The following is a 12,499-nucleotide window of genomic DNA, read 5'->3' as shown; positions in this document are numbered from 1 at the left end:
CCACCGTGCCAGCATCCGGCCCCAACTCCCTCCCTGCCTCAGTTTCCCCGCGTGCAACGCGTCCCTTGGCCGTGCCACCAAGTTTGGGTTGGTGGTGGCCCCTGCAGCAGGCTGAGGACACTCACTGCTCATCAGTGAGGCCCGTCAGGTTCTTCCAGTAGGTGGGGAAGGCCTCAAATTGGAAGGTGTAGATGGCGATGAGGACCAGCATGGTGTAAGCCACCACCAGCCACCAGAAGCCCTTCAGCACCTTGCGCCAGAGGCTGTAGTACATCTGTGGGGAGGGGAACAATCAATGGGGACACCCCCAGAAGGGGACTTGTGACAAGGAGAGGATCCCCTGCTCCTCTGACCTGGAAGAGCATGAGGCAGAGGAGGAAGAGGAGCATGTAGACGATCTTGTAGACGACGAGGCGCCCGGCGAAGGTGACCACGATGAACATCCCAGCGCAGACGCAGATCCAGTGCTTGGCATAGAACTTCCTCACCCACCTCCCCAGGGCCTTCAGGACGTCCCGCTGCCGGCTGGGCTCTGCGGGGCAGGCAGGGAGGGGGTGGGGACAGGCACACCTCTGGTGTCCCCCTCCTCGCCTGTCCCCATCCTCCGGGGATGCTCAGCGCCGCATGGGTGACGCCTCACCTGAGTCCGAGACGGTGACCTCCAGGAGGGGGGTGGCTGGGCACCTCCTCTTCAGCACCTTCTCCTTAACAAAGTGTCTCAGCAGCAGCCAGAAGTTGAGGGTGAACAGGAGCTGTGGGGACAGAAGGGTGAGGAGGACAAGTGTGTGACAACATGGCCAAGTTCTGGGTCCTGCTTGGGTCACACCAACCCCAGGCTTGGTGAGGAGAAGCTGGGAAGTGCCTGGTGGGAAAGGACCTGGGGGTGCTGGGTGGATGGGTATGAGCCAAGGTGTGCCCGGGTGGCCAAGAGCATCCTGGCTGCTGTCAGGAACAAGGGATGGGACAAGAGAACTTCTGGCCTCAAGCTGTGCCAGGGGAGGGTTAGGTTGGAGTTTGGGGATAATTTCTCCCTGGAAACGGTGGAGTCCCCATCATCCCTGGAGGGGTTTCAGAGCCCTGGAGATGTGGGGATGAGGGACACGGGGCAGTGGTGGCCTTGGCAGTGCTGGGTTGGACTGGGTGACCTTAAAGGTCTTTTCCTCCCCAAACCATTCTGTGATTTTGTGACAGCCAGGTGCCAGCAAGGATGGGGACAAGGACATCAGCCTTACCTGTGCCCCCAGATCCAAGCAGGGGTATCTGGGCTGGACCAGCCCCAGCTGATCAAGGCTCACAAAGCCAATATGGGTGGGCAGCTCAGGGGCCACGTCCATGCTCCAGACATAGCACAGGCTGCAGAGTGCCAGCCCGTAGAGGAGGAGGAAGGGTGAGCAGAGCAAGGCAAAGTGCTGCTGGCTCCTCACAGTCCAGATCAGGCAAGCCCAGAGCAGCAAGACGAAGGCCAGCCAGCTGTGGTAGGTGATGCTCCACACCTAGGGGCAGGTGGGATGTGGCTCAGACCAGGAGGCACCTCCAAAACCACTCTCTGTGTAGAGCTGGGACCCCATCACCAGGTAACCAGGTGGGGTAGAGGTGCCCCATCACCAGGTAAGCTGGTGGGGTGGAGATGGAGGTGCCCCATCACCAGGTAACCAGGTGGGATGAAGATGCCCCATCACCAGGTAACCAGGTAGGGTGGAAGTGGGACCCCATCACCATGTAACCAGGTGTGAGAGCAGAAGAGATTCCCCCCATCCCACTCCCCCCCTCACCATCATGGCGATGAGGGCACAGACGTGGCTCTTCCTCATGACAAAGTTGCCCAGGGTCTGCAGCTGCAGTCGTTCTGCCCGACGCCTCCTGCCAGGCCATGGGGAGGGGGCCCGGGTGCTGCCCCCTGAGCCTGTGGAGGGGGGGATGGGGTGGCCGGGCTGTCCCGTTTCTGCAGAGCTTCCCACCCCACGGACGGTGCAGTTCTCGGCGCCGCTGCCCGGCTTGGAGGTGTTGGGGGTCAGCATGGGCTGGGGAGGGGGGAGCAGAGAGGGCTCAGAGCCCAGCCCAGCACCCCAGAGCACCCCTGGATGCTGGGCCACGCTTCAGTGGGCAAAACTCCCTCCTCAAACCCACCTTGGTGTCCTCACCCACGCCGTCGTTGTCCTTGGGCCAGCTCTCCAGCTCCACCAGCTCCCTGCTGGGTGGCTGTGCCGGGGCCATGGTTCTCTGCCAGGGGCAGGAGCCAGCTCAGGACCCCCTGTCACAGCCCCCAGCCAGCAGGATTGTGTCCCCTCTCCATTCCCGGGCAACCCCCCCCCCATCCCCCCTCCCCAAGCTGTGGGTACCCCACTTCCCCACCACCAGGTACCCTGGGGGCAGCCAGCCGAGAGGACTGGGACACACTGGGTGGTGGCAGGGGGTCCCGCAGCCCCTCACCCTGGCGTCGAGGCGTCGCAGCTTCACCAGGGTGACCGTGGCGTAGTAGAGCAGGAGCAGGACGCCAGGGTTGGCGTAGACAAACCAGGGGTGCTGGGTGTTGAGCTCCAGGGTGTTGGGCTGGGAGCAGTTGCGGTAGACAATGATGTCCTTGAAGCCAAAGAGGCTGCAGGGAGAGAGGGTGATGGGGTGGGGGGGGGGGGGGGGTTACCCCCAACAACCTGATCCGGGGGAATGTCCCTGCCCATGCAGGGGGTTGGACAGAGTGACCTTCAGAGGGCCCTTCCAACCCAAATCTCTGATCCTGTGGTTCCACCAGGAGCCTCACCATGAGCTGGGGTCCCACCCCAGCACTGACACCACCTGTGGCACCACGGTGCCCTCCCCGGGGACTCACCGTGCCCAGAGGGTGGGGGGTGGGAAGAACCCCTGGATGAAGGGTGTCTGGTAGGCATAGAGGCAGAGGAGGTGTCCAGCAGCGTAGACACCGACCAGGACGCAGAAGATGTCGAAGGCCAGGCGGCTGGAGGGCAGGTGACAGGCCCACCATGTGCACAGACCCACAAAGAGCAGGAAGTAGAAGCTGGAGGAGGCGGAGGGCAGGGTGATCCCTGGGGAGCAGCACCCCATGGGTGGTCAGTGCATGGCCCAGCATCTCCCCAGGATAAGCATCTCCTTGGGCTGAGCATCTCCCCACAGTGACCACCCCCCAACCCAAGCATCTCCCCAGAATGAACACCTCCTCGGGCCAAGCATTGGCCCAGAGGGCCAGAATGAACATCTCCTTGGGCTGAGCATCTCCCCACAGTGACCACCCCCCAACCCAAACATCTCCCCAGGATGAACATCTCCTTGGGCTGAGCATCTCCCCACAGTGACCACCATCCAATCCAAGCACCCCCAGAATGAGCATCTCCATGGCCCAACATCTCCCCAGGATGAACACCTCCTTGGGATGAGCATCTCCCTGGGTTGAGCATCCCCCCCCTCTGGACCAGAACTCTCATCCCTGCACCAAGCAACCCCCTGGATCAATCACCACCCACAACCAAGCACCCCCACCAGCATCCCCACCACCCAAGCCCCCTCCCCACCCCGTACCCACCAGCCAAGGCCAGCAGCAGGATGGTCACAGCCTTCCTGGCCTCCCAGAGCAGCCAGTGAGCTGTCACCCGCAGCCTGGCACTGAGTGGAGGGTCCCCACTGCCCGGACCACCCTGCTGCTCCACCACCTCCTCTTCCTCCTGCCAGGTCAGGAGAGCACAGTGTGAGCCCCGCAGCCCTGCCTCAGTTTCCCCACTTGCCAGGGAGCAGGGGCAGTGGGTGGGGTGGGCACAGAGCCCAGCACCTGCCCCTCTTTATCTCCTGGTCCCCTGGGACAGCTCCTCCACCAGCACTTGGGTTTCTTGGCACCAGGGTCCCAGCTCTGGGGTTTTTTTTCCCAGGCTGCCTCCCAGCAGAGGCACCCACACCCCCAGAGCCGTGGGTGCAGTCTGGCCCAGGGGGGAGCGCCCCAAAATTAGGGGTGAACCCCCAAGGGTGCTCCTTGGGCTGCTGGGTGCCACCAGCTCAGGGTTGGGTCAGCCTGGGTGGTCCTGGTGCCATGAGCACCGTGTCCCGGTGGCACCACCTGGTGACACACTCAAGGTGGGACCCCCCCACTGTCCCACTTGTCACCAGGGTGACAGTGCCAGGGGTCTGGGTCACCCTATGGGGTGCTGTGACCACGACCCAGCCCTCCTCCAAACTGTCCCCACCCGCGTGCCCGGCCACTGGGGACACCCCTGTGCCAAGTGCCACCACGTCCTGCCCGAGGAGGAGACAGGGACCATCCGCTGCACCCCAGGTGGGGGATGGTGGGAGGTGGCAGGTGGGACAGGGCCAGGGGTGGCTCTCACCTGCTCCGGGGGCTTCCGGAGCCTGCGGCTGCGGGTGGCAGCGGTGGCCTTGGGGACCAAACGTCGGCAGAGGCAGAGGCAGAGGGAGGAGACCAGCAGGATGCCAGCATCGGGGGCCACCAGACGTACCAAGTTGGGGATGTTCTCCAAATCCAGCCTGGAAGGGAGGGGAGGGATAAAAGTGGAGGAAGGGAGGGGTTTGGGGGTCCCATCCCCACCAGCCCCAAACCTCCAGGGGGTCCTTACCTGGTGACCCCGATGTGGCGGGCGAGGACGTCCCAGGTGCTGCCTGCAGGGAAGGAGGGAGATGCTGAGCTTGGCTCCCAAACCTCCCCCAGGAGATGGGGGGTGGGTGGGGAGAACGTTCCCCTTACCCCCAGGGAACCAGGGTGGGCTCTGTGCCCAGGGCCGTGGCCACTGGGTGGGCAACTGGGGTGCTGGGACCCAGCAGAGCCTCAGCAACCCCCCCAGCACCCCAGGGGATGGGATCCCTGCACCCGTAGGTCCCCGTTTTTTGGGGGGGGGGGGGGGGGTGGAGGCCCCAGGAGAGCAGAGGTGGGGGTGTGGGGGGGTCACCCCATACTCACAGCTGGGCCCCAGCAGATGCTGAAAGCCAGGCAGGGTGTACAGACAGATCTGGAACACCAAGTGGGCCAAGAGGAAGAGGATGCTGATCCCCAGCAGAGCTTTGAGGAGACGTCCTGCATGACCTGTGAGACACGGGCACCCCATGGCACCCAGGGTGACCCCGGGACCTGCCAGCACCCCGAGCCAGCACCCCCAGCAAGGGTGCAGTGCCTGGAGACCCCAGGGCTCTGCCCCAAGGATGTGGTCCCACCAGGACCTCCTGTGTCTCACTCTGTGTCCTGACTGGGGAAACTGAGGCACGGGGTGATCTGGGGCTAATGAAGTCCCACCTGGCTGGGATGCAGCTGACCAATCCCACCCCAACCTCTGGTGGAACACCCCATGGAAAGGGGATGGGTGGCAGATGGTCCCACCAGACCTTCCAGCAGCTGCAGCTGGGACCCCCATCCCACCCCCCTTTTTCCCCGCCACGGGGGGCAGGCAGTGAGCCCACCACAGCTGCAGGCTGACCCAGAGGGGCCCAAACCTCTCTGCCTTGGCTCATTGTTGGGGTTTTTGTTTTTTTTTTTTCCCCTATAAATCATCCCGAGGAGCTCCCAGGGCCCTGTGAGCCCATGGAATAAATATTCAGAGGTTTGTTGAGCCGGGGCCGTGCCAGGCGCTGCTGGCGGGTGCTGCCCACGGGTGGGAGGGGGGCAGGGAGCCAGGCAGGGCTACAAGCACCCAACGTGGGGGACATGTCACCTCCAGCCACCCCGGGGGATGCACCCACCCTGGGGGATGCACCCAACCCCAGGGGTCAGGGTGGAGAGGCTGGTGGTGGTGACAGATCCCTCTGTGTCCCATCATCCCCCCTCCTGGAGAGCCCAGCCCTGAGGTTTGGGTTTGTGTTGGATTTTTTTTGTTTTTTAGGTTTTTTTTGGGGGGGGGGGTTCATAAGTTTGGGGCTTAAAAGTGGCCACTTGGGAGGCTATTAATAGCCAGGCCAGGCTATAATTAACAGAGCCAGGCTGCCACCCGTAGCCACGCAGGGGAAACCGCAGGGGGAGGAGGGCAGGCAGCCCCCTCACCTTCCAAAATAGCACCCCCAGGATCCTCAGGATAGTGCTGGGCACCACCCCCTGCACCCCAAGCTGAGCCCCTTACCTCCCCCGGAGAGCTGGGTGGGCCCTGGGAAGCAGGGCAGGAGCAGCAGGAACAGCAGGTAGACCAAGGAGAGGACATTGAAACGGAAGATGCAGGCTGGGGACAGAGGGACACGCAGGGTTGGTGGCAGGGACAGAGGGGACACTGTGCCCCAGCACCCCAGGGAACCCCGAGGATGGCACCTGGGCACCCCAAAATGAGAGGTAACCCCAGAAGTCAAGCCACCCCCTCCCCAAGAGGCCACTGAGGGCAGGAGACCAGGCTGGGACAGTCCTAGTGACCCAGATGGGTGGCACGGGGAGGAGGGAGGACACTGGGGGTCCCAGACAAGAGTCACCAGCAAAACTGTGCTGCTTTTCTACCTTGTTCCTGCAAAATCCTGCTGAGGTCTGTAGGGTCCCCGTGAGCAGGCTGGGACCCCCCCACCCATGGCCCCTCACCTGCCCCGGGCACACCACACATCACCTTCTCCTTTCCTTATTTTTAGCCCCAAATTACAGCTCTGGCTGCAGAAGGAGCAGGGCTGAGCCTGCACCCTGCAGAGCTGCCACCATGGGGGACAGGGACATCCCATGGCAGCTGTCTGGGGACACATTATTCTTGTCCCTTGCACGCAGAGGCCAGGGGAGCAGTGACAGACACCAGCACGTGCACCGGGTGGGACGGGGTGGGGGGGCACCCAGCCACGAGGCCACGGTGATGGGCACAGCCACTGCCAGGGGACAGGGGGGGAAGGGAGTCACAGAGATGGTGGCTTAGATTTTGTCACTCTGTCCCTACTCCAGGCAGTGCCAGGGCATCCCCTCTGACCCCAGCAAACCCGAGGGATGTGTCCCATGGATATGGGGGGGGGGGACAGCCACAGGGACCATGCTGGGGACCCTGGATCAACACAGCCAGGGAAGAACCGGGGTCCCCTTGGCACCCACCTGGGGAAGGGGTGAGGCAGCGGGGGCTGAGCAGGCAGCCCCTGGCCCTACAGAGCTGGGGGTTGGCAGGAGGGGGGGGCAGGCTGGGGACGTGCCGAGGGGACATGGTGAGCCCCGCCAGCCCGGCACAGCCCTTCCTGTGTTTACGAGGTTTCAATGGGACAGCACAGCCTGGGGCCAGGGCCAGGGGGGACACAGCATGACCCCCCCCAAGAAGCACCCCAGGGGCAGTGGGGACCCCCTAAGGGTTGAGGGGCAGTGGGAGGGGAAGCCCCCCCCAGCACCACCCTGGGCACATCCCTTAGGCACCCATGGGGGTAAAACCAACCCCCAGCCCCCAGCAGGGTCCCCATCTGCCTCCCAGCCCTCAGGCAGCCCCGAGGATGGGTGGGGGGTGAGGGCCACCACCCCAGCAGCCACCTCTCTGCGGTGACCCCGGGGAGGGGGGGGGACGGGACACGCGTCACCTCCCGCACGCTGCCGGGGGTGGCTGGGCTGCCTCTGGGCGAGCCATGATCTCACAGAGGAAATATTCCCTATCCCGAGCCAGCGGGGCTGAGAGGAACCTTCCCGGGGCGGGGGCGAGCTGGCACCCTGCCTGCCCCGACAGCCACATTGCCCCCTCCCCAAATTAAAGGTCACTGTCACCCCACGGCCTCGCACCGACCCCACGTCCCACCTCGGCGCGGGGACCTTTGGGTGCTTGGGGTGAAGCAGCCCTGGGTGGTGGCAGGGAAGGGGGGAGAGGATGTGACAGAGCCACGCTGGTGTCACCCAAGAGAGGGACACACAGACACGGGCTGCAGGGAGCAGAGGCACCCAGGGATCTTATGCCACCACCCTGGGGTTGGGGTCGGGGACACACTGGGGACATCACTCCCCAGCAGGAGCCTGGAAAGTGGCAGTGGCTCCGGGGTCACTTGTGGCACTTGGGGAGAGCTGGTGGCACCTGGCTGTACCCCACACAGCACCCCAGGGCTGAGCCAGCACCCACGGGACTGAGGCAGCACCCATGGGACCCTCCAGCTGGTGGCTGCTGAAGGCATCAGCAGGAAAGCTCCGGGCGGGTTGGTCAGTGCTGCCCAGCTTGAGGATGGAAATAAAGAAAAAATTTAAAAAGAGAGGAAAAAAGGATAACGTTGGGGTGCTGGTCACAGGTTTGGGAGCCCCCAGGGTGCCCCCCCAGCCCCCCAGCAGGGCTGGCTGCAGCGGGGTGTGCCCTCCTGTCCATGTGTGGGTGCTCCATGGGTGGAAACCGGTTCCCTGCCATGCTGACAGCAGGGAAAGTGCCAGCGCGGGGAGAAAAACCAGTTTGGTGCCTGGGGAGAGCAACCCCCACGGCAAAACCTCCCACCCTGTGCCCCCTCCCCACCCCAGCAGCACCCACCACCCGGGGCACCCGGCGGGGTCTCGCCCCCGCAGCGGGCACGGGGCAGGATTTGTCCCAGCCCGGGTTATTCCCAACCCCACACCCCAGGTCCCTGACCCCGGGGAGCAGCTCCCACGCAGACGAGGAGTTTGTCACCCTCGCTGTCACCACTTGGAATATTAACACCACCGAGGTGCCGGCGGGAGGAGAAACCACAGCACCGGGGAGCGGGATGGGATGTGCCGGGTTTCCTGTGCTCCAGGGGCTTTGTGTCCCCACGGAACGGGGTCACTGGGGACCCCAGAGCCCCGGCGGTGAGGGGGGGTCGAGGAGAGCCAGCATCGGGCTCTCTGCCATTGCAATGGGGCCGGGAAAGGGTGGGATGGGGGCTGTGGGAGAGGGTGGGGGTCTGGGCACAGCCCCCTCCCACCACCACCCTGTGCCCAGCCGGCTCCCAGGACTGGATCCAAACCCCGCTGGATGGGGAATGGGGGTCCCTGCAGCCCACACACCACGGCTCCGCGGGGACCTGTGGCCACTCAGGATTAATTAGCAGAGCTCATTAATTCCCGGCCTGCCCTGCTACTCACACCCAGGCCCGTTACCCGCTGCCCAGCAGCTCCCCCTCAACCAGCCCCTGCCCCCAGCTAACCGGGGTCCCCGAGGCTGGGGGGACCCCCAACAGTGTCCCCAAGGGGCCGCTTTGCACCCAGGACCCTGCTCCTTCCACCCTCCGGCTGCTCATCAGCACCGGGATAACAAAACCACCGAGATTCTCCCCAAACGCAAGAGGACCCAAAACAGCGGCACCGGCACCGGGACCGGCACCTCCCCAGCCCCGGCTCCTCTTTCCGGGAGCAGAGGGACCAGCCCTGGCGGGTCACCCCCCACCATATCCTGTTTTTGTGGAAAGTTCATCCTGCTCCTGCCAGCTCCCGGCCCCGATCCCTGGGGAGCTGCCCCAGGAGGGCACCGGGTTATGGGGACAGTGGGTGCCACGGCCCAGAATTTTGGGGGGGATGGGTGCCCAGGGAGCCCCCTCCCCAGCACCTCGCAGTCCCTACATCCCGGAGCTGAGGGATGCCCCTGCACCCCACCCCCCAGCCTGCAAACCAGGACCCACATTCCCATCACACGGGGACATTCCCAAATCCACCATCACATCTTCCCAGGGCTGTGATGGGTGCCTGCACCAACCACTGCCCACAAACACCACCACCCCCATCACCCAGGGCACCCCAGGACTGGGGTGTGAAGGAGGGGATGGGTTGGACCTGGCTTTGCAAGCCTGGGGAGGGATAAAGCCCCTGTGCCCCCAGGAGCATCACCCCAAGATGCCCAGCCCTGAGGTGAGGGGCACCCCAGTACAGGCAGGCTGCAGGCAGCTGGATTTGTGTCTCCCATCCCCCTGCACGCCTGGGGAGGAAACAGGAGTTCTGGAGTTATTGCTCTTGGAGACAGAGGTGGTTTTTGTTGGTTTTTTTTTTTTTGTAATTTTTTTTTCCTCCTCTTTTTTTATTTCCCTTCATTTTATAAAAAGCACCTGACCACAGGAGGCAGCTGGCTGCAGCCCACGCACCCGCCGGCACCCAGCTGGCTACTGTCCCCCCCTCACAGCACCCAGGGACGGCTGGGACCCCACAAGGGACCCTCACCCCCCATCACCTCCTATCTGGGCAGGGAGGGGGCACTCAGCCACATCCTCACCTCACCCCAGGTCAAGCCCCCCCAGTTTGGGGGTGAACACAGCCCCGGGGGGAGGGGGGGGCTGCCACCCTCACCCCTCTGCCCGAGCACCACCAGAGGTGGCACAGCCAGCACTGTCACCCACCCTGGGGGTCCCCACACCCCGGTCACTCCACGGGTGGGTTGCACACTGGTGGGTGCCCCTCACCAGCTCTGTGCACCCCCCCAGGGGGTTCATCCCCTTGCAGAGCAGGGAAGGAGCTGCCCCGGGGGGGGGTCCCCAGCTGAACCATCCCGTGGGAAGCAGGGGGGCTGCCCCCAGCTCCTGCACCCTGAGAGGGAGCAGCCAGAAAACATCCTCCGGACGTTTGGGAAGAGCCTGATTGCCAGGGAAGGAAAGGACACAGGCGGGTCGGGATCTGGGGCTCTTCCTCCCCGGACCAGGTGCAGCAGGACAAGCCACAGTACCCACCCCCCGTGCCTCAGTTTCCCCCACCTCGGAGCAGGGTGTGAGCCCCCAGGACCCCTTCTGAGCCCCCCAGGTGGGTGTTTTGGCCCCGGGCTGAAGCAGGAGGGAGCTGCTCCCCCAGGACAACCCCCACCCAAGCCGGGCCCCAAATTTAAACACAGCACCCATGAGCTCCCCGGGGTGGGAATGCCAGCGCCACGGCGGGACCTCAGCACAACCCCCCCCACCCCTGTCAAAGCGGGGTGAACCGGTGAGAAAACCCAACCCAATTTGGGGTTAAATCAGCATAATTGGGGCAGCAGGGCCCCACATGCCGGGCCGCGCCCAGAGGCCACGTGTCACCCCCTGCACCCATGGGTGCACCCGGCTGCCACCCCACCGGGCTTTGGGTGGGGGGTGAGGGGTGGGCGTGCTTAGGGGGGCGGGGGGGTCTCCACCACCTTCCCCTTCCCAGCCCAACCCCACTTGATGGCAGGGCTGTAATTACCCTCCCTGCACGTTGCACTGAGTCACTCCTCCAGCAAAAAAAAAAAAAAAATAAAAAAACCCTAAAAAAAAAAAAACCCAGAAGCTTTTTCAAACAGTCACCCACTTCCTCTCTCAGCCAGGCTCACCCCGACACCACCAGCCCCACGCACCCCAAACCCACTGAAAGGGGCCACTCCACTTGGGTGCAAAGTCCCTTCTCTCTCCGGGTGACATTACCCCAAAAACGAAGTCACATCCCCACTCCCCTCCCTATTCCCAGGCTGCAGCCCCCCCCGGCACGGGTGGCACAAACCCGGGGGCACAAGGAACCCCTTGAACCATTCTGTTTATGGAAAGGATTTTCCTTTCCTTTCCCCCTCTTTTTCCTAAGTTTAAGGTAAACGGCGAGTCCCAAACCGTGTCCCCCCCCAGTCCTCCGGACTTCAAAGAGCCGATTCTTGTCCCAGGACCTGGGAATTTTCCAGACCCGTGGCCAGCCCGTTGCCTCGGGGGTGCTGGAAAGGCCACGGGTGATGGGGAAGGGGCTTGGGAGCCACGGGCCACCCCTCAGGGTGGGTGTCCCCGACCCCCCAGGGTGGGTGTCCCTGCTCCCCGCCGCGGCACCGGGGCCCTACCCGGGGACGGGTGACAGCGGTGTCACCCCCCTGAGCACCACCCCATCCCAGCTGACCCCCACCCCGAGCATCACCCACCCCAGCCGCCCCCGAGCATCATCCACCCCGAGCATCCCCCCCCCCCCTTCACCTTATGAGAGGCAAAGGAGCCAGCGGGGTGACACGGCGGGGACCCAACCAGGACAGTGTCCCCCCCCTGTGCCGGGGTGCAGGTAGCCGCTGGCAGTGCCGGGGTGTGGGGGAGACACACAGACACCCCCCATAACACTGCCCCCCCCTCCACACCCATCCCAGAGAAGCTGCAGCGGCTCCCCGAGTGGGCACGACCCCCGCGGGAGTGGGGGGGGATGCAAGGTGGTTCCCAAGGGGCCTGGGAGGGGTGTGCGGGGGGACCCCTCCATCCGTGGGGCTTGGAGGAGGTTTGCAAGGGTGACCCCACACACACACCCATGGGGCTGGGGGGGGCTGTGCAGGGTGACCCCCATACACACACCCACGGAGCTTGAGCGAGGAAGGGGGGGCAGCGAGCGAGCCACCCACCAGGACTCCCCCCGGGCTGGAAAGCACCGCGACCCGGCTTCACCCCAACACCCCCAACACCCAACCCCAACCAACACCCCCCCAAAAAAAAAAAAAAAAAAAAAATTAAACAATAATTACTAAACCCCAAACTCACCGGCGAGCAAGGAGAGCGGCAGCAGCAGCCAGTAGAGCCCCGCACACAGCCCCCGCCGCTCCATCCCCTCAGGCAGCGGCCGGGGGGGACCGGCCCATTCCCCACCGAACCGTACCGAGCCGTTCCGAGCAGTTCCGCCCCGCCGGGGCTGGGCAGGCCCCGCTGGCCGGTCCCTCCGCGCAACGATCGGACACTCACTCCCCCG

General features: G+C 64.3%; 1 protein-coding gene across 1 annotated transcript in view; it reads right to left on the bottom strand.

Annotated features, from left to right (window-relative positions):
• PIEZO1 (piezo type mechanosensitive ion channel component 1 (Er blood group)) overlaps window positions 1–12,499 on the bottom strand; it is a 27,420-nt gene extending 14,921 nt beyond the window's left edge. The window contains 14 exon segments of the mRNA XM_071756505.1: window positions 126–274; window positions 354–532; window positions 641–752; window positions 1,233–1,493; window positions 1,773–2,021; window positions 2,128–2,220; window positions 2,431–2,596; window positions 2,828–3,041; window positions 3,536–3,674; window positions 4,329–4,485; window positions 4,575–4,613; window positions 4,912–5,038; window positions 6,063–6,158; window positions 12,295–12,499. Of these exon segments, the coding sequence (XP_071612606.1) occupies window positions 126–274; window positions 354–532; window positions 641–752; window positions 1,233–1,493; window positions 1,773–2,021; window positions 2,128–2,220; window positions 2,431–2,596; window positions 2,828–3,041; window positions 3,536–3,674; window positions 4,329–4,485; window positions 4,575–4,613; window positions 4,912–5,038; window positions 6,063–6,158; window positions 12,295–12,358 (2,045 nt within the window). The 5' untranslated portion in view covers window positions 12,359–12,499.

This window comes from Heliangelus exortis, chromosome 13, assembly GCF_036169615.1.
Source record: "Heliangelus exortis chromosome 13, bHelExo1.hap1, whole genome shotgun sequence".
Lineage (NCBI taxonomy): Eukaryota > Metazoa > Chordata > Aves > Apodiformes > Trochilidae > Heliangelus > Heliangelus exortis.
The sequence above is the reverse complement of the archived record's forward strand: the minus strand, read 5'-3'. Positions and strand labels throughout refer to the sequence as shown.